We start from the raw sequence: 20,177 nt of genomic DNA, 5'->3' as shown, positions 1-20,177 counted from the left end.
CTTTGCATAATTCAGCGTTCTTCCAGATACAGGTATAAGTGTTTCTTTTACTGAACATTGTGATTTTATTTGTATACAGAATGCAGGAATATTCTTATTAGTAATGTAACAAAGTTTATTTGTATAGACAGTGATTTTCAACCTTTTAATACTCGCGCACACACCAAACAAGATTTTAAAATTGCCAGGCACACTATCAGACCACCACAGGGAAAACAACATCCCACCCCCCTGGAAATAAAAAAGAAACAAACCCATTGACACCCATATGAGAACTCCTACTGTATACTAAGGTTGCAGGTCAAGGACACAGATAAGCAGAGAATATTAGACACAGAGCATTACAACTGATGTCTCCTCCAAGCTGAGCAAACTGGAAATGAAAGGTGAAAAATGTAGCTAATGAGAACTTTCCCCAAAGTGTCAAATGTTCTATAACAAGTTGTATTGTTAGATGATCATGCCTATACTCAGTGGCAGAACTCTGGGAGGCAATGGAGTCATCTGCCGCCGGGCTCCTGCACTCAAAGGGGCACCTCTCCTCCCCTGAAAGCTTAAATCCATTAATTGAAAGCCATCAAAAAAAATTCTGTGGCAGAGTTCTGAAATAGATATGCGCTCTCTCTCTCTCTCTATCTATATATATCTATATTTTTTTTTTCATAAGAGGCATAGGTATATGTATATATATAATTATATAAGGTTGAGTGTGTGTGGATGTGGATGTGTTGGGGGGCACCAATATACAGCTTGCCTCCGGGCAACTGGGACAAACTTACTCCACTGCCTATACTGCTGTGCTTAGGAGAACTGTGCAGACCTACTGTAATGCCTGAATGAGAGGTAGATGCAACGGATGCTGTTGGCATCTCAGTTCTGCGTCTTGGGAGCCTAAATAGCAAATCTCAGAATATCGCAATTTTTGGACATCTGTTCATATGTGCACTTAAACTGCAATTGGGGGTTGGCGATGATGCTCAGATGGTGGCTCTGTGCCGTTGGGGAGGGGCAGACCAGAGGAGAGCTTCAGGGTAATTTTTCCACTTCTTTTTCTACTTTGCTTTTATACCTCATTATAGGACCAGTTACCCTATCAGATTGCTGCTGATAATGCATCTCCATTGAGCTCACTAATACCCTACTTTTGTTTTTGGTGCAAAAATCTGTGTATTTTTATATATTGAAAACGTTTATACTCCTAAAATGCACTCTCTGACCCTTTATTTATTATCAATATGCACAGGTGCTCCCAGCTACGGTCCTCAACGCCCACCATTTGTCCAGGTTTTAGGGATAGCCATACTTAATCACTGGTGAATTAATTAGTACTTTAGTTATTTTAACCCTCTGTGCCTAGATACTGTATCATTAAAACTGGACTGTTAGGAGACATTTAGTAAAGCTTCTAAAGATGAAAAGAGGTGACGATCAGGGCCAGACTTGCCACTAGGCCCATGAGACGCAGTGGGCGGGTGCTGGACATCTCACCGACAGTCCCGACTGCTCCCTTGTGGGGGCCCACGACCCCCATAGAGGGAGAATAAAATAGGCTTCATTGCGCTCCCCCCGCTGTGCAGTCTGGATTCCGACGTCATGCTAATGACTGTCGGAATCCCGACTGTCGGTGTGTTATACCACACCCGCAGTGGGCACCCTGAATGGAGACTGATCTGCTCATACCTTATATCACAGCAAGACAAAAGGTCTTTGTACCACTGGCGTAACTATAGCACCGCAGCCCCCACCACCGCGGGGGGGGGGCGCTGTGCATATGGGGGCGCCGGGGGCTGCGGTGCTATAGTTACACCTCCCCCCAATCCCCCGCAGGCTTACCTATTTCGCTGGTCCCGGCGGCTCCGTTCTTCTGCTGAGGACCACCACAAAATGGCCACCCCCATATAGCACACAGTTCTCTGAAACTGTCTGCTGTATGGGGGCGGCCATTTTGTGGTGGTCCTCAGCAGAAGAACGGAGCCGCCAGGACCAGCGTGAAAGGTAAGGCTGCGGGGGATTGGGGGGGTTTGAATAGGCGGCGGGGGGCGCCCTCCCCCTAACGGCGGGGGGGCGCCCAAAATGTAGCTACGCCACTGCTTTGTACCCCATATGCCATCATTGATAGAGGCCAATTTCATCAGCCTATGCCCTAGGTGTTCTGCTGCAATCGTAAGGCCTTAGTACAGGAACCCATTAAAGATATCCTACAGCTCATTTTACCCTGCTGGATTTTTCATACTTTCCAGCAATTTTAGACGTACCCCTATTGGACTTGCACATATTTATTTATTTATTAATAGTTTATTATATAACGCACATATTACAGAGATGGCACTGGTACAATCATAGCACCCTTTTCTTGCTGACTCTAATCATCAAACCATTATCCCTGGTTCATAAAGGTGACCGTAATCACACCAATCATGAAGACCTGACTGTCAAAGTCATCGGTGTTGGCTTTCATAGTAGTCTCCCACCATGTACAAAGGCAGAGTGACTAGATCTCTTGTCTTTCTCTGAAATTCAGTATCATAGGTTACCAATTATCATGAGTTATAATCTGTTTATTACAGTCTGATTAACCCTTCTTATTTTCAGATAGCTTAACTATTGTTCCCTATTAACTGTTGTTAACTGTTTTGATTATGTTTGCATTGTTCTTTCTATTTCTGACCGCGAGTATTAGCCATAATACCTGTGCGATTGATTCCATGGGCTTTCTGTGCACAAAGTTGGAAAATATAGAAAACTCTAAGAATTGGAGCAACAATAATTGTTAGTAGTATACACATATATTTCTGTTGACAGAATTACTGTGTTTTATTATTGGACATGGCTGGATGGCGAATACGTCACCCTGTGGGAGGTTCCCTGGAGGCTGGGGTGGGGACTCCCCCGATACATTTTTCAGAATCTTTGCAATGTACCAGATTAAACAAGGTATTGTGGTTAATGCCTCACTTACATCCTAACACACACACACACACACACACAAGTACAGTACACAATAAGCTACACATAGTTTCATAGTACATGGCCTGAACTCTCCTGTGAAACGTAAATAGGTATTTACACATTTAAAACGTCTCTCCCGGACATAATGTTTATACAAGAGACACATTGGGTATTGTCACAAGACATGTCTCTGAGGGACAGGTGGATTGGAGAATGCATATCAGCTCCCTATGTTTTCAAAAAAAGTAGGGGTGGCTATCCTTTTCCATAAACAAATACAATACACTATAACTGATACCTTATAAGATGAAGAGGGTAGATTCCTACTGATAGATCTTCTTATACAAGATACACCATACACGCTATTAAACCTATATGTCCCCCCCCCCCCCCAACCCCAAACTCCACTTTTTTTCCAAGCAATCTCTAAAATATTATTACAGCGCACCACCCATAATCTAACCATAGGAGGCAACTTTAACTACGTATCAGATCTGTCTTTAGACAGATCTAATCAAACAACATCACAACCCTTTAGTGGGAATAAGGGAATTCATCTTTTGCAACATCTACACAACCTTCATGATGTCTGGAGAATCTTTAATCCAAATGACAGAACATATATGTTTCATTGCCATGTTTATCATTCTTTCTCCAGAAAAGACTATCTCTTGCTTTCTAGCTCATTATTTTCCAGGACAGAGTCAACATAGATACACTCTCCCCCCGGAGAGTGCAACTAAATATTGGAGATTTCCAACGGCACTATACAATCCAAACACTTTACCCAATTTCTCGGCAATAAATGACAGGAGTTTGCTGACAATAATTTGGAACATTTGGAGGACCCAGCCTTGTTTTGGGCCACGTCCAAAGCGGTTCTTCGAGAACACATACTGGCATTCCAATCTAGAAAATGCAAAGAATATAGAGAAAAGTATAATTCCCCAAACCATTCAGTCTCTGAGGTCTTCCAATTATATGTGACACACCCATCCTATTCCACATTCCTAGATTATAAACAGAAGCGCCAATTTATGGAAAGCTTTTTATTGGCCGATGCTAAATGACAGATTGGTTTTACGGCCGACCGATATTATCGTGTGAGGGCTCTCATTGATAACACAGCGTCAGCCCCATGGAAGCTCCATGATCTAGCAGAACAATATACACTTCCCAAATCACAGGCATTATCCATGTATCAAGCCCAACACTGTGCAAGCTCAGTTTTTAAGCATTTCTCATCTCTCAAATTTCGCAAAATTTATATGGCCAAAAAATGACCACAAATAGGCCTACTGAAACTACAACAACTTGTATCTAACTGGGAACAAACCTCCCTAAGCTACGGATTTACAATCAGGCCTGCATTTATAGATATATTAGGGATTGGATACATGACACATCCAACCACAGGGATACGAACATACAGTAGATCAATCTTTCTCGCCCCACTACCACTTAATGTCCTTTTCACATAGTCACAAGCAAGAAATCACAAATTTAATATCCCAAAATCCTGGACTGTTTGCCACCACACAAGACACAAACACAGTCATCGCTTGCCATTGATCGCTAACCCAGAATTTCAAGGTGGACAGGCCTCATAACCTTTCATATCACGGAAAACTAAAGATATATCGCATGGGAGGGCCCTCACCCCATGGAAGGTCCAAGACCTAGCAGAAAAATATACAATTCCCAAATCACAGGCAATATCCATGTATCAAGCCCAACACTATGCAAGCTCAGTTCTTAAGCATCTCTCACCTCAGGACCAAACTAATGCCCTAGACACACTCTAGTTCAGGCCTACCTATATACTGTAGTACCAAATTTTACACACCCCAAGGGATCTCAACACCATGCACACAGTCATGTATACATGGACACAAATCTTTCCCCAATATACTATAAAGCACTTATTATGATCATTCCAATACTCATGGAAAACATTACCCTCATCTATGTATAGGGTAATGTTCTACAATATTTAGCACAATGGATGCCTTTTCCCACACAGACGTTATGTTATGGGCACAGGGCCGGTGCAAGCCCCCCGACCGCCCCAGGCAAAGCTCCCCCGTCCGCCCCCAGGCAAAGCCCCCCCGCACTGCCCGCCGCCAGGGATGCGGCACGGGGGTTGCTATAATACTGTGATGCGGCACGGGGGGAGGGTGCGATAGCACTGTGATGCGGCACGGGGGGGGAGGTGCGGGCGATACTGCCACGCTGAAATCCCCCAAGCAGGGAGCGGGCAGCGTTGATTAACGGGCGGGATGGGGGTCGGGGAGGGGAGAGGGAGGATGACAGTCTTACCTGCTCCCCGCTCCCTGCTTTCTGGTACCTCTCTATGGTACCTTGGCGGCTCAGTACCGCCCTCCAGTGGCCGGCGCCCTAGGCAAATGCCTAGTCCTGCCTAGTGGTGGCGCCGGCCCTGTATGGGCATTTCTGACACAATCGCGTGCCCAAAGTGCAGAATCCCAGGTGCAACATTTAAACATTCAATGTGCGATTGTCCACTCATATCATAGCCTTCCGTTAATGGCTGAATGGGTGCTTTGGGGCATTCTCCCTCCAAAACACCAGTCTTACAAGATAGTAAAAAAGTATGGCTTATTATATCAGCAGTGGTTCGCAAATGCATCCTACGGATTCATGCAGAGCCCCCAACCATTCAATTGTTTAGACCAAACGTTTTCACATTTTTCACATGGAGTGGGTGGAGACCCTTCAGAGGAAGAATGCACAGAGAATTTTTTCCAGATATGGGAGGGCTTTATTGACTCATTGGGGCAGATTTATTAAGCCTGGAGAAGAGATAAACTGGAGATAAAGTGGAGATAACTTGGAAGAGTTAACGCACCAGCCAATCAGCTGTGTTTGAAATATGACAGTTGGGATCTGATTGGCTGGTGCGTTATCTCCTTCCAATTTATCTCCAGTTTATCTTTTCACCAGGCTTAATACATCTGCCCCATTGTCACTTGATCTTAAAACTATAAATGTTTCTGTGCCACCCACTGGTATGAAATCTGAACCATTTCGGAAGATGTTCTGATCGAGCTACCAACACACCAGTCTTAGCTGTGTCTATCCAAACTTGTATGTTCAAGTAGCACCGCAATATTACAAATGTCATAAACTGTTACCTTGCACAACAAATTTATATTGCATTTATATGTTATCATGCACAAATGTAATTTAAGGTTTGCATTTCTGTAACGCTCAATCCTTAATAAAAAAAGAAAAAAAAAAAGAAAAAAGAAAATAGAAATGGAATTTTAATGCTTATGAGTTATGGCCAATTATTTTCTGTCTGGGGATCATCATATTGTAATGCTGAAGGACCATTTTTTATGTAAAGGCCTGGAGCGGCAGCTACATTCACCACATTGTAAATCTGGCCTTGCCTGGAGGAAACCCAGTGCTGTGTGGCAGTAATGCTAACATTACAAAATATGTACTGCCTAAACCTATACGAGATCATACTGGAGTCATTTCCATATCTTTGAGTCTGCAAAGGGTGAGGAGTAAGTGTGTACATTGTAATGGGCTAGAAGGCACATATACGTAGAAGGGTGCAAACCATAACATTTTGTAGTTGGGTTATGCATAGTTGGGTAAAATCAAAATCACTATTACACCAGTAATTGGTACTTATATGTTAGTTGGGAGCCCACTAAGCTATTTGCTTAATGGGCTATTCTGCGTAGGGAAATGCATCGCATCACATCGCTTGGGCCATTTTAGTGCGATGCGATTTTTAATGTCATTTATTCACTGCCCTGTGTGCCCCCAAGGTATCGCATCGCATCTGCCGCAAAATCGCATGCGATTTTATCGGGTGTGCAATGCCATTACATTAGGTATACAATAATATGATTGTATGTCCTAAAAATAGCTTTTACGCACACCCCCCACTATCCACGCCACCCCGAAGCGTGGCGAGCAGCGGAACGCGTCCTCCAACCTTTTCATACCCCCACTATCCACGTCGGGGTGGAGATGATTTTATATAGTGTGGCGAGCGCAGCGAGCCACCGAGCCCAAAGAGTGGCGAGCGCAGCGCGCGGGGACCCGGAATACATATAAAGTAATCCGCGTCCCCTCGCGGGGCTCGCTGCGCTCGCCACACTTTGGGCTCGGTGGCTCGCTGCGCTCGCCACACTATATAAAATCAGCTCCATGCTGACGTGGATAGTGGGGGTATGAAAACGTTGGAGGAAGCGTTCCGCCGCCCCTCGCGGGACACGCTGCGCTCGCCACGCTTCGGGGTGGAGTGGATAGTGGGGGGGTACGTAAAAGCTAATTTTAGGACATACAATCATATTGTCATGGGTGGAGGGCTGGGTTGGATCGTGTGGTGCTCAGGAATCACTTTAGGACCAGATGGAGTAGGGTTAAAGCGAGCTGGTTTTATTATAGATGGTTTCATAAATGAAAATAAATCACTTATTCAAATAACGGCTTTGACATAAGGAAAACAAGGAAAGTCCCAAATAACGTCTTTAAGCAAAAGTCTTTAGAAACAATGGAAATAATAATAAAATGCAAAACGGCTTGCAAAACTCACTAAGTGGCCGGTGAGACTGAGGGAGATCCAATACACGGAAAAGAGAGCTTTGATGATGGAATGGAGGTTTTATGGCAAAGACAGGTAATGATGGAAATGAATGACAGTCCAGGCAAGGTCACGGGAAAGAAATGGGTGATGATCCAGGAAGTACGGAGAAGACTGTAAGTGGGTGGTTTTCCAGGCTGCAGGATACCCCAGGAGGCGATGTCACTTTGTGGGGTGCAGACAGACTTCGGGGTACCGACAGGAGGCCATGGACAAGTAGCACTGGTATCACTGGCACACAAGCAGGAAGGCACGGAGAGGTCAGGATTCCCAGAGTCAGTAACAGGGCGGACTAAGGTGAAGGCTGCAGTGGACAGGAGTAGCCAGGAGTCTCCAACTGCACAAGGCTAGGAAACCTTTGCACTGACACCAGTTCACCAGGACAGATCCCCTAAATACATAGAGGGGGCTGTCATTGGTTTAGAAGGTGCAGGAGGGCAGGAAACCTGAACCTGGCGTCTAATCTGCATTTTGCCCACATCCAAGATGGCGGCACCGGCCTCCCGGCACCTCCTCAGTCACAACTCCCCTGAGACTCACAGGGACCCGCCCCCAACACACAGTGCCTCCCGGCCGGCCACGACACAGCAGCACACCCGCACCAGAGCCCCAGAACGGACAGGCGGCGGGCATGGAGGGGTGAGCAGTGGCGTAACTATAGAGGGTGCAGGGGATGCAGCTGCTATGGGGCCCAGGGGATGGGGGGGCCCAAGAGCCCAGCATATGATCCCCTGCACCCTGTTAAAATTTTCTTTAAAGTGTGTCAGCAATGCATGTGAACGTCTGCTGCTGGCGCGTGTGAGTGGGAGACACAATCCCCTCCTAGCAGGGGGGGAACAGGTCTTGGCATCGCATCCACCCCACGAATGGGAGGCTCCTGCTCCCGTCCCTGGCGCATGTTTTGGCGGCGTCTTTCACTGATTGTGAGTCCCAGGCTCCAGCGTAGGTATTTGGCGGCTCCCCCCCACAGATTGCGTTGAGAACCAGCGGGGGGAAGTTGGCCGTGATAACACTGATCAGGATCAGGACCTGGTGGCTCCCCCCTCTCTGTCCTGGCACCTGTCACGAGATGCTGCGGGGGACAAGGACCGGGCAGCCCGACCCCAGCCATGATGAGATCCAGTGGGTGTCCCGGACCAGGCAGCTCCGTCCCCCGGCGTCTGTCATGATGAGACCCAGCAAGGGGGGAAAGGCAGGACTTGGTGGCTCCCCTCACAGTATCTCCCCAGCGCCGGTTCCAGTGCAGATGTGATTTTAAAGCAGCAGCCAAAGCAGAGGTGCTGCAATGTGCGCGACCCTGACAAACAAATCACAGGTCAGTGCTGCCATCTCTAGCCTAGTGTGTCTCCCCCCACGATCTAGCCAGCTGCCCTAGCCCAGTAACACCCCATCTAGTCGGCTGTCCCCAGCCCAGTGACCCCCATCTTGCCAGCTGCCCTAGCCCAGTGCACCCCATCTAGTCAGCTGTCCCCAGCCCAGTGACCCACCATCTAGCCAGCTGCCCTAGCCCAGTGCCCCCCATCTAGTCAGCTGTCCCCAGCCTAGTGCCCCCATCTAACCCTCTTTTCCAACCCGGTGGCCCCACCCTCTGGGTGTCTCTCAATCTGCCATCTTGGCCCCTTTTCCCTTCTTGATAAATTAACTGCCCACATCTCATTGCTCTCCACCAGTACAGTTACAGTACCCCACACAGAGAATCCTCCTTTCCAGACTGGTGATTGCCTCTCCCAGAAGAGTGACCCTACCACCCCCCACCCCATCACACCCCATCCCATATGACATCCCGACAGAAAGTATACTTACCCCCCCCCATAACCTTAACCATCTCCCCGCGTAACCTAAACCCTCTGCGTAAGCTTAACCCGTCTCCATTCTGTCTGGTCTTGCCGTCTACTGTGTCATATCCCCCTCCCCATCTGCTATTTTGACCTCAACACCCTACTATTTATTCTGGCAGAGTGCTGGGGGCCCATTTAAAAATTTTGCTATGGGGCCCAGACAGGTCTAGTTACGCCCCTGGGGGTGAGTACATATTATTGTATACAGTACCTAATGTAAAGGCATCGCATACCCAATGAAATCGCATGCGATCGCATGCGATTTTGCAGGAGGTGCGATGCGATGCAATCCCCCAGGGCTAAAAGAGCAGTGAATAAATTACATAGGAAAAACGCATCACATGCCCTTTAAATGGCCCATGTGATGCGATGCAATTTTCCTACGTTACCGTCCGTATGCTAATTGGGCGCCCAACTAACGTATAAGTACCCAGGAATTTTATTGAAACATCCAAAAAGCTCAAGAGGAGGTGTTGCTCATAGTAACCAATCTGATTCTGCCAATTATTTTTTATATTCTGTAAAATGAAGGCTAGAATCTAATTGGTTGCTATAGGAAATATCTTCACTTGTCTTTTTTAGAAGGTCTGATAATAGCATTGCACCGTGTGATGACATCACTGCATAGCTACACTACACTACTGAACGTGCACTAAACGTGGTGTGTAGGTCCTTACCTACCCTGGCTCAGATCAGCACTGGGAACCATGGGAAATTTAGTTATGAAATGGTCCATCATGATAGGCTTAATGAATCACGGTGTTACTTATATGTTCATAGGGCTGAGGTAAACCATTCTTCATTGGCTTTTGTAAAGAACAGTGTGTTTCCCGAACAGTGCGCTCAGCTGCCTTTCTAGTAGTGTATATAGGGTATTCCCAAATAAACCCTACACCAAGAATAGTTGCATACAAAATTGATACATCACTTGTCAGGCGCTGTTTAGTTCAAACGTATAACTTTTCCCACAAATGGCGTTGCATTTGTACCATGTATGAAGAAGGAAAAAAAATGACATATAGTGAAGCACAGTTAAGAATTTATGTAGATAAAGACATTAAAAATACAATTTCACTGGCGCAGTCTGCTCCCAGCTTCTCATCACACAAAAAAAAACAAATCATGAATAGGACATGTATTGCACATGTACAGTATATAAAATATTTCAAAAAGGGGCTCCTTAGGGGTTGAGTTTTAGTATTACCAGTCAGTGGAACTACAGTATGCGCTTGTGGTTTGTCCTGGGGCATATCACCCGTCACAGCCTCACAGTTCTCTGGCATTTATTTCCCTCATCCACCACTGGAGCTCTCCTCCGTTACAGAAAACTCCGCTGGTAATACTAAAACGTAACCACTAAGGAGCCCTTTTTGAAATATTTAATATACTGTACATGTGCAATACATGTCCTGTTCAAATTTGTTTTCTTTAGTGTGATGAGAAGATGGGAGAAGACTGCGATTTGCACCAGTGAAATTGTATTTTTAATGTCTTTATCTACATAAAATTCTTAATTGTGCTTCACTATATGTGATTTTTTTTCTTCATACATGGTACAAATGCAACGCCATTTGTGGGAGAAGTTATACGTTTGAACTAAACAGCGCCTGACGTATTGGTTTTATATGCAACCATTCTTCATTGGCTGTTCACCAGTCACCAGCAATCATATTTTGCCTGAATGAACTTGTTGGTGAAAACACTTGGCTGGTGAATTTAAGATATGTTGTGATAGTATTTCTTAACAAACCTAAGCAAATGTGTCTTTTGCAAGAATATTTTGGTGGGATTTATTTAATACCATCTTAACTTTAAGGTAGAATGTAAACAGCAGGGGAGTAACTAGAACTTTTTGGGCCCCATAGCAAAATTTTGATATCATAACATTATCAATACAATGCCCCTTGAGGGGGGGGGGGGGGTGGTGGTGGTGAGGGCAGGTTCTCACGGAAAGGGGAAAAAAAGAAGTGGAGTGAGAGAGGGGTGGTCACGGAGAGAGGTTTCATGGAGAAAGATTGAACGAGAGAAAGTGAGGAGGGAGACATGAGAGGTGCAAGAGAGGAAGATGAGAAAGAGAGATAATGTCAGGGAGGGAAAGAGAGCGGAGGAGAGACGGGAAGAGATAGAATAAAAGAGAGATTGTCAGGGAGAAAAAGGGGGAGAAAAGAGGGTGTCAGGGAAAGAGAGAGTGAGAACGAGAGCAGGAAAGAGGGAAGGTGTCAGGGCGAGAAAGGGGTAGAGACAGGGAGAGAGGGGGTGTCAGGGAAAGAGAGAATGAGACAGAGAGTGAGAGACAGTGAAAGGTAGAGAAAGAAGAAGGAGGCTGAGAGGATGGATAGAGAGCAAAATTATAGAGGGAGGTGGTAAGTGAGAGAAGGGGGGCTGAGTAAGGGGAGGGAAGGGAGAGCAGGAGTTTGAAAGGTTGACAGGCATCACTTTTTACCCCTCCTAATTCCCTCCAATTGAATGCTGGTCGCCTGCTCCCCTCCCCCTTCCTATTCAACAGCTCCACATCCCGGCACTTGTCTTCTATCCACAGCTTCGCAGCCTCTAGCCCCTCGCTCCTGCCCCTGCTGTCACCTGCTGCCACCACTGTTATAATGTAACTGTTAGCGCTGGTCACCTGTTCCTTACAGCACCAACCTCCTGCTCCCAGCCACACCAATCTCCTGCTCCCCCCCCCTGGTGCTGGTCACCTACTGCCGCCGCTGCCATCCTGCTCTCAACACCGCTACCTCATGCTCTTTCCTCCTGCTCCACCGCTAAATGGGGTATAGGCAGCGGTGGAGCATTATTATTTTTTTAATCTAAAAGGTGCAGGGGATTGCTCTGGGGCCCCCCAAGCCTCCAGGCCCCATAGCAGCTGCATCCCCTGCACCCTCTATAGTTACGCCACTGGTAAACAGTCCTGTATGGCTTGTCGGAATGGACCTTTTACAACAAGATCATTCATATTGACACGTGAAATGGTCAATAGATCATTGTATAGTTTTACAGCTGCTACACCCATATGAAACGGCCCGTCTTTGTAAAGGTGGATAAAAACTGGGCGATATTTTGGACAATAGCATTCATAGCGGTCATTCTTATTGTTATTCATCGAAATATCTGCCAGTGTGTATGCAATGAACGTGTGTCGTTAATGAGGGATGAGGGATTCTGTCATCTGCACATGAAAATTCATTTTGGCTATGTCATTCGCAAAAAGCTGCATACTGTATTACTAGACTGTAGCTTTTCATTGGTTATCATCGGTCAGTGTTTATTACTAGACTGTAGCTGTTCATTGGTTATGATACAGTAGGTCAGTGTGTATAACTAGACTGTAGCTGTTCATTGGTTATCATCGGTCAGTGTTTATTACTAGACCGTAGCTGTTCAATGATTATCATCGGTCAGTGTGTATTACTAGACTGTAGCTGTTCATTGGTTATCATCGGTCAGTTTGTATAACTAGACTGTAGCTGTTCATTGGTTATCATCGGTCAGTGTGTATTACTAGACTATAGCTGTTCATTGGTTATCATCGGTCAGTGTTTATTACTAGACTGTAGCTGTTCATTGGTTATCATCGGTCAGTGTGTATGCACAATATCATTTGTCCAGGACACTGGAAAGATTAAGGGAAATTGTTCATCACTATTGTTCACTGAACACATCGTCTAAGTCTATTCTTAGCCCTGACCGAGCGTGAAGTGATTTTTGACAGCTGATGTATTAGAACAGTTGTATAGCAGTTATTAAGTTTTAGTTAATCATGGGTTCTCTTATTAAAAATATATTATTCAGCTCAGTAATTTTTAATATGAATAGAGTCATAGAAAAATGATAACAGCTATTTAATTTGACATTGTCAAATTCAATTTGAAGCTTACTTCATTTATTTTATAGTTCTATTAAAAGTCTACCGTGCCCGGTTTACAGCCCCATTGTACCCAATTTAAATACAATGTTCACAGAAATTGGATTTTGCTACAGATAGCTGTCTTTTCCAATTAATGTTCAATGTAATTAGCTTAATGTAAAATAAAAATACTTTTTCTTCTGACAGGTTCAATCCACCCCTTCAGATTCAATACTGCTTTTCAAATGCTAGTCATATGTGTATAATTGTCTCTGAAAGTGACAATAGACTTAAAATAATAAAATTGAGCCAACAATACTTTTATATGTTAAATAATCCCGCCAAGGTGAATAATAGAGGTTTGGGCCCTCCTCCTCCTCTAAGTTAATTACTTGGTAATGCCATTACTGGGTGTTTTGTGTTTTTGTATTTTGTGTATCTTCAAGGCCATATATTAGCAACAGCCTAAGGGGGAAATTTACATGTGTATTCTACTTTTAGTACCTAGTACTTTTATAGTGTTGAACACATTGTACAGAACAGTGATAGAAATAATGCACTCGGGAAGAAAATCGCCATCCTCTATCGAAGATCTATGAGGATGATCCCTTCTCACACAATGATATCAGAGATAATGCAGATAACAAAATTCCATGAAGGCATACAGGTTCATTACTGTACTGATGTGATGTACTAATGTAGCACCCCAGCAGGGAGGCAGGTGCAGCGGCACTGGTGGCACACCTCTCCTTATGGCCCCAATGCCAGGAACCAACCAGATTCTGCCCAAGGGATCACGTAATGCTGAGCAGTGTGACAAAAAAACATTTACCTGGGATTCCACATACAACCAGGAGTGTGGAAATTGTATGAGCAGAGAACTTGATTCAAAGATGAACACTAATGCATTTGTAAGTGTACCTATAGCAACCTGTATAGGACTGGCTTACTGACATACAGTATTGTTTGCAACTGTAACATCTTCCCTTTATGGCATGGGTCTTCAAACTGTGGCCCTCCAGATGTTGTGAAACTACAAATCCCAGCATGCCTTGCCACAGTTTTAACACTCCCTTATAGCAAAACTGTGGCAAGGCATGCTGGGATTTGTAGTTTCACAACATCTGGAGGGCCACAGTTTGACGACCCATGCTTTATGGCATTGACTTACTGACATATTGGAGAGAGATGTGCTGGGCCTTGGGGGGTGATGGAGTGGGGCCAGTAAACTTGTAGCTATCATGTTACAAGCTGTGTTTGAGAAATTATTGTTTGTGCTTAACTACCCCATTGTGTGTATCTATAGCAGTCTACCCCTTATAGTACTGGCTTACTCAGCGGCGTAGCTACGTTTTGGGTGCCCCCCCGCCGTTAGGGGGGGGCGATCCCCGCCGCCCATGCAAACCCCCCCTCCAATCCCCCGCAGCCTTACCTTTTGCGCTGGTCCCAGCGGCTCCGTTCTTCTGCTGAGGACCACCACAAAATGGCCGCCCCCATACAGCAGACAGTTTCTGTCTGCTGTATGGGGGCGGCCATTTTGTGGTGGTCCTCAGCAGAAGAACGGAGCCGCCTGGACCAGCGAAATAGGTAAGCCTGCGGGGGATTGGGGGGAGGTGTAACTGTAGCACCGCAGCCCCCATATGCACAGCGCCCCCCCCCCCCCCCGCGGTGGCGGGGGCTGCAGTGCTATAGTTACGCCACTGGGCTTACTAATACATTGTGTGTAACTGTAGCAACCCACCCTGTATAGCACTGGCTTACTAACACATGAGGCGAAATGTAATAGGGTGCGGTTTTTGGGGCAAAACGTCCAAAATCGCCTGTTTTACAAAAATCACACATGTAGTAACGTGCAAATTGCGGTAACATTTGCCCGTTTTGACCTGTCTAAAAAAAATGCAAATTAAAAATAGCAACCAAATGTTTTCAAAATCACAAATGTAATAGGGTGTGAATTAAAATTACCAAAAAATTGCAAAACAAATAGACCAGGACCGGCCTGGCCTGGCGAGTTTCACAGGAATGGTTCTGTCAAAAAGTGCTCTAAAGTTAAATGTAAAAAAAATAAAATAAAAAGAAATGGCGAGTGGTCCTCCCTCCCCCCCTTCCAAGTGTAACCAGCCCCGGTCTCATTAAGGGGGGAGGGGGGAATAGTGGGGATCCCCCGTAATTTGGAACCAGCACCAGGCTCCAACTGCCAGCTGTGTAATGAAGAGTACAGCGGATGTGTATAATGCTGGCTGAACTTGGATGATTTTTTTAAAGGATCAACCATGTAGAGGGCAGAACCATGCCTTGTAAATGATTGCCCCTTTAAAAAAAAAGTCTGAAAAAAATCCTGCACATCCGATGAAATCTCACTTCATTACATCCTGCTCGATGTTTCTATCTAAGTAAAGTTTCTCTGCTTTGTAACTACTGATATTCGCAGGTGAAGTTGCCGCTCAAAAGTGAAAAGAAACGGCCATTGGAGCTATTGCAACTCTTTCTATTTTGTCTACTTTCACAGCCTATATGCAAGAACAGGAAACATCAAGCTTAAGGGTAGCCCTATGTATATGCAGACTGGACAAGACATTCACAATGCAGGCACCATTCTATTGTAATAAGAGCTCGCAGATGACGGCAGATACATGACGGCCATGCCTGTGTTTTTGCAACCACTCCAAGTGGTCACTTCCTGTCAAAATCTTTGTCATGAAATTCTTATTGCAAGCAGGAACATAGCAGAGCTTTGACTCATGGCGCATGGGCAGTCTGCCAATCAGTTGTGTGGATCATCGGCATTGTGTCCATCTCTAAATCAGGCCATTAAATGATTGATCTATATGTACACACTCTGCTGCAGGCAATAATGCAGGAACCCAACTGCTCCTGGTTATACACATTGGGGTCCATGCAGTGTTCCCTCTAAGCTGTGCGCGCGCACACAACTTAACGAGCGTGCACACAGACATTACAACAGAGCGCACAAAGCATCAGTGGTCCCTTTTTGCAGTTGTGGACTCAATTAATGTGTGTTTCACCCATTAACTACATTATTTGCTGTGTTTTGAATACTTAAATGTTTAATATATTTTGAAGTAAAGTTAACACAAATGCTGAACATCATTTTCCAGTTATATATAAGTGACGCACAAAAATAAAAATTTCCTTCCAAAGTTGCACAGCCAAAATATTTTGCCGCACACATCCTTCGTAAAATTAGAGGGAACATTGGGTGCATGGCCTTAATTTGCAGAGAAACAAGGGGGGGGGGGGACGACTTATACGTGTGAGATATGAGGGGAGAATACCCTGGCACTAAGGTTGGAAGGAGCCTTATATACAATGTTAATCATTAAAAATCCTACACAGTGGCATCACCAGGGTCTGTGACGGCCAAGAAACCCTCTGGTACACCAAAAAATGGTGTGTGGCTTCCCAGGAAGGGTGTGCGTCATTCATGATATGGAAAGAAACTACATTAAGTAACAAACCATAACTGAAATCAGGTGTCGGATGACGCTCTGACAGTGGTGATTCCGACATCGGAATCCCAACTGTAAAATGCCCAACAGTCAGGATCCCAACTAGCTATTCTCCCTCGTGGGGGACCACGACCCTCATGAGGGAGAATAGAGACTTTGAAGTGTGCAGTGAGCCGAGTCTGCAAGGGGGATCTCTGCCCTCCCCCCCTGTCTGAGTACCAGTGGTCAGGATTCTGTCGGTATATTGGCCATTGGAATCCCAACTGTCGGAGCCACATATCACACCCCTTAAATGGAACGGCGATGTCAAGATTTGTACAGTCAATATTTTATTCAACGGAAATCGTCATTTGTTTTAGAATTTAACCAATCATTGTCAAAGACTTTATGCTCTCTCCATATTAATTAATTAATATGTTTTAACCATTTATCATTGTCATACTGTTGATTTTATGTACAATACAAAAACTACAATTATGCATTTCCCAGGTACATAAAGACACTGCCATTCATTTTCTTTTATAAATGTAAATATCTCAAATCTAGTTGATAGGATTTTAAATAAAAATAACAAACGCAATTTTAAGAATCAGAGCTTACCTCTTTTTGATGGTATTTAATTGCCAGTTTCAATCGGGCAAGGTCATTACCATTCTGCTCTTCCAACAGCCCACCATCATCCCTATAGTTCAATATAATTTCTAATTCCCTCGAACTCCTCGTCTGATCCAGAAGGTCTTTTGCAAATTGCTTACATTGTTTTGACAGCTCCTCATACTCAGATTTAAACTCATTTTCCACTTTGCTCAACTCCTGCAGCTCCCAGCTCAGTTGAAACGCTGTCAGGAAAGGATCCTCGCTTGACAATGAAATTAAAGATGGGCTCGCCAAAGCCCTGTAGATGTTAAGCCTTGATCGAGAGTGTCGCAAACTATCCACATCTGATCCGGAGACGCACTCCACACAGTTGCAGCGAACCTCGTGTGGCCTGGGGATGGAGACACCTTTTTGCACCAGATGTTTTATGATTTCGTAATTGTTTGTATGAGCAGCCAAAATGATTGGTGTGATGTCCGGAGTAAATTCTGAGAACTGCTTATCAAGAAGAATCGGTGGAACCTGCACAGAAACAAACATGTTTTATTTATTTTATATATTTTGTATTTCACAGAATATATGTTTGGGTTGGGTAAGTTTAGTTATTTTAGGTTTGTACTCATGGTATATGGTCACTAGGTCTACAAGCACTAGTTCAACATGCATTAAGGTCGACATGACTGGAGGTCAACATGCAGTAAGGTCAACATGACTGAAGATCGACATGGGTTAGGTCAACAGGTCATTAGGTCTACACAAGCATTACATCGACATGGGGAAGGTCGACATGGGGTTTTTCACTTTTTTTTTTTGAGCCGACATGTGCCGATAGGTGGTATGTCAAGCCCTACCATCCACTAGTAGTAGTAGTACGTTTATTTATAAGGCGCCGCAAAGTGTCCGCAGCGCCGTACATAGCAAACAAAAAACAAATTACAAGGTAACGTACAGGGTGTGTTGAAAAATACAGTATAAATAGGGGTATAGCTGGTAGAACTAAAATCATCATCAGTTCAGAAGTAGGTGTCGAAATTGTCGAGGAGACTGAAGATGAAGTAGAGGAAGGGAAGAACCGGACAGGAGCACAGGTGAGGTAAAGAGGTAGGGTGAGTACGTGAGGAAGGAGGACCCTACTCATAAGAGTTAACATACTAAAAATAGGTGGGTGGACGAACGAAAAACAATAGGATAAGTAGGAAAGGAGGAGAACAGAGGCAGGATAGGAGGATCAAAAGAGGTTAGGAGGAGGTGTGGTGGGCGAAAAAAAATAGTGTGCTGAGCGTAATGAGGCACCGTGCCCAAAGCATGGTGAGCACAGAGGGCCATGCGAGTGGACGCGGTGCTACGTTTCAGTGTGCATGTCGACTGTGTCGAAATTCGGAACAAAGTGAAAAACCCCATTGACCTTTTCACTGTTGACCTTTCCCATGTTGACCTAATGCTTGTGTTGACCTAATGACCTGTTGACCTAACCCATGTCGACCTTCAGTCATGTTGACCTTCATGCATGTTGACCTTCAGTCATGTCAACCTTCAGTGATTGTCGACCTAGATGCTGTCTACCCAATGATCCGTACCCGTACTTATATTATGCATACTGTATTATCTTTTCCAACCACTTTCTCTGTTTTTTTTTCTAAAAATGTACGAAAAACAAAACACCACCTCCTGTTTTCCTTGCATTTGGTTTTCACTCAGAAATGCTTTGTGAATGCCATAATGTATGGCATAGCTGTATCCAATGGGCGAAAAAGTAAACTCTGCTTAGAAACTGTACGTTAAAGAGTAGTAATTCCAAATGCTTGATTATAGAGTATGTGCAGCCCATGAAGATAGAATAGTTAGCACGAGATACATACAGATGCCCGATAGAGGGAATGCCATCGGTTAGAATACAGTCTCCGGCATCAGGAGTCAGGTAAGTATACTTACCCACCCAATTAGCTGGAATGTCCCGCTGTAATCAGGACAATCAGGATGTATGCCAAAAGTCTGATAATTGTTATAGTCAGTATGGGCGGGATGTTCTAACATCCGCTGCCCATTATCGCCCCCCTTCGTCGACCACCGCATTCTTAAAACTGGCATATGCTCTAATATATGCGGTTATTAACGCAAGGGACAGCTCTTGCGATAAGAGCTGTCCCTTGCGATGCGGTGCCAGCATTGGACTTACGGGTCTATGACCCGGGAGTCCATCTGCGCATGCGCAGAGTGACGGCGACGGCGGGGGGGCATGCCGGGAGGGATCCGTGATGGATCCCTCACAGTAGCACTGCGGTAAGAAGCCTATAGGCTTCAACTGGTAATCGCCAGCTTTTGCTGGCGACTCCCTCAGCTGCCACTGCGGAGGGGCCATAGAGCATACAGAAATGCGGTAAAAACCTTGATAACGAAGTTTTTACCGCATCTCTGCTTTAGAGAATCTCCCTCAATGTCTGATACATATTTTGTTATTACAGTGATTATAACATATCAACACATGTTGTATTAACATTAAAAAAAATTATCATTGGTCCTCTGTACATCTCAATGGTCAGAGAAATATGACACCAATATTAGAAATATGTCAAATTAAAAAGATTTTAGATAAATTAAAAAGATCTATATATATATATATATATATATACATAAATGCTAAATACTCTTTACCTCTGCGGTGAAGTACCGGCAGTGACACTAGAGGTCACCTTAACAGAAAGTGAAAGCTAAATGATCTGATTCACTTTTGCTGGATATGGAGAGAGGGAGCTGTGAAGACAGGGAATGGAAGTAAGAGCAGATAGGGACTAAGCCATCATATTGACGGGCTTCTAATTGGTGTATAATAAAATAGTATTTTTGTAAAAATAAAT

At 44.7% G+C, this 20,177-nt stretch overlaps 1 protein-coding gene across 1 annotated transcript in view; it reads right to left on the bottom strand.

Annotated features, from left to right (window-relative positions):
• TRPC4 (transient receptor potential cation channel subfamily C member 4) overlaps positions 1-20,177 on the bottom strand; it is a 208,850-nt gene that overhangs the window by 66,822 nt on the left and 121,851 nt on the right. The window contains exon 3 of the mRNA XM_083169762.1: positions 17,326-17,844. Coding sequence (XP_083025888.1) covers positions 17,326-17,844 — 519 coding nt within the window. The remainder of the gene's footprint in view (positions 1-17,325; positions 17,845-20,177) is intronic.

This window comes from Crinia signifera, chromosome 2, assembly GCF_055691185.1.
Source record: "Crinia signifera chromosome 2, ASM5569118v1, whole genome shotgun sequence".
Taxonomy (NCBI): domain Eukaryota; kingdom Metazoa; phylum Chordata; class Amphibia; order Anura; family Myobatrachidae; genus Crinia; species Crinia signifera.
Note: the sequence above shows the minus strand (reverse complement) of the source record. Positions and strands in the feature narration are given on the sequence as shown.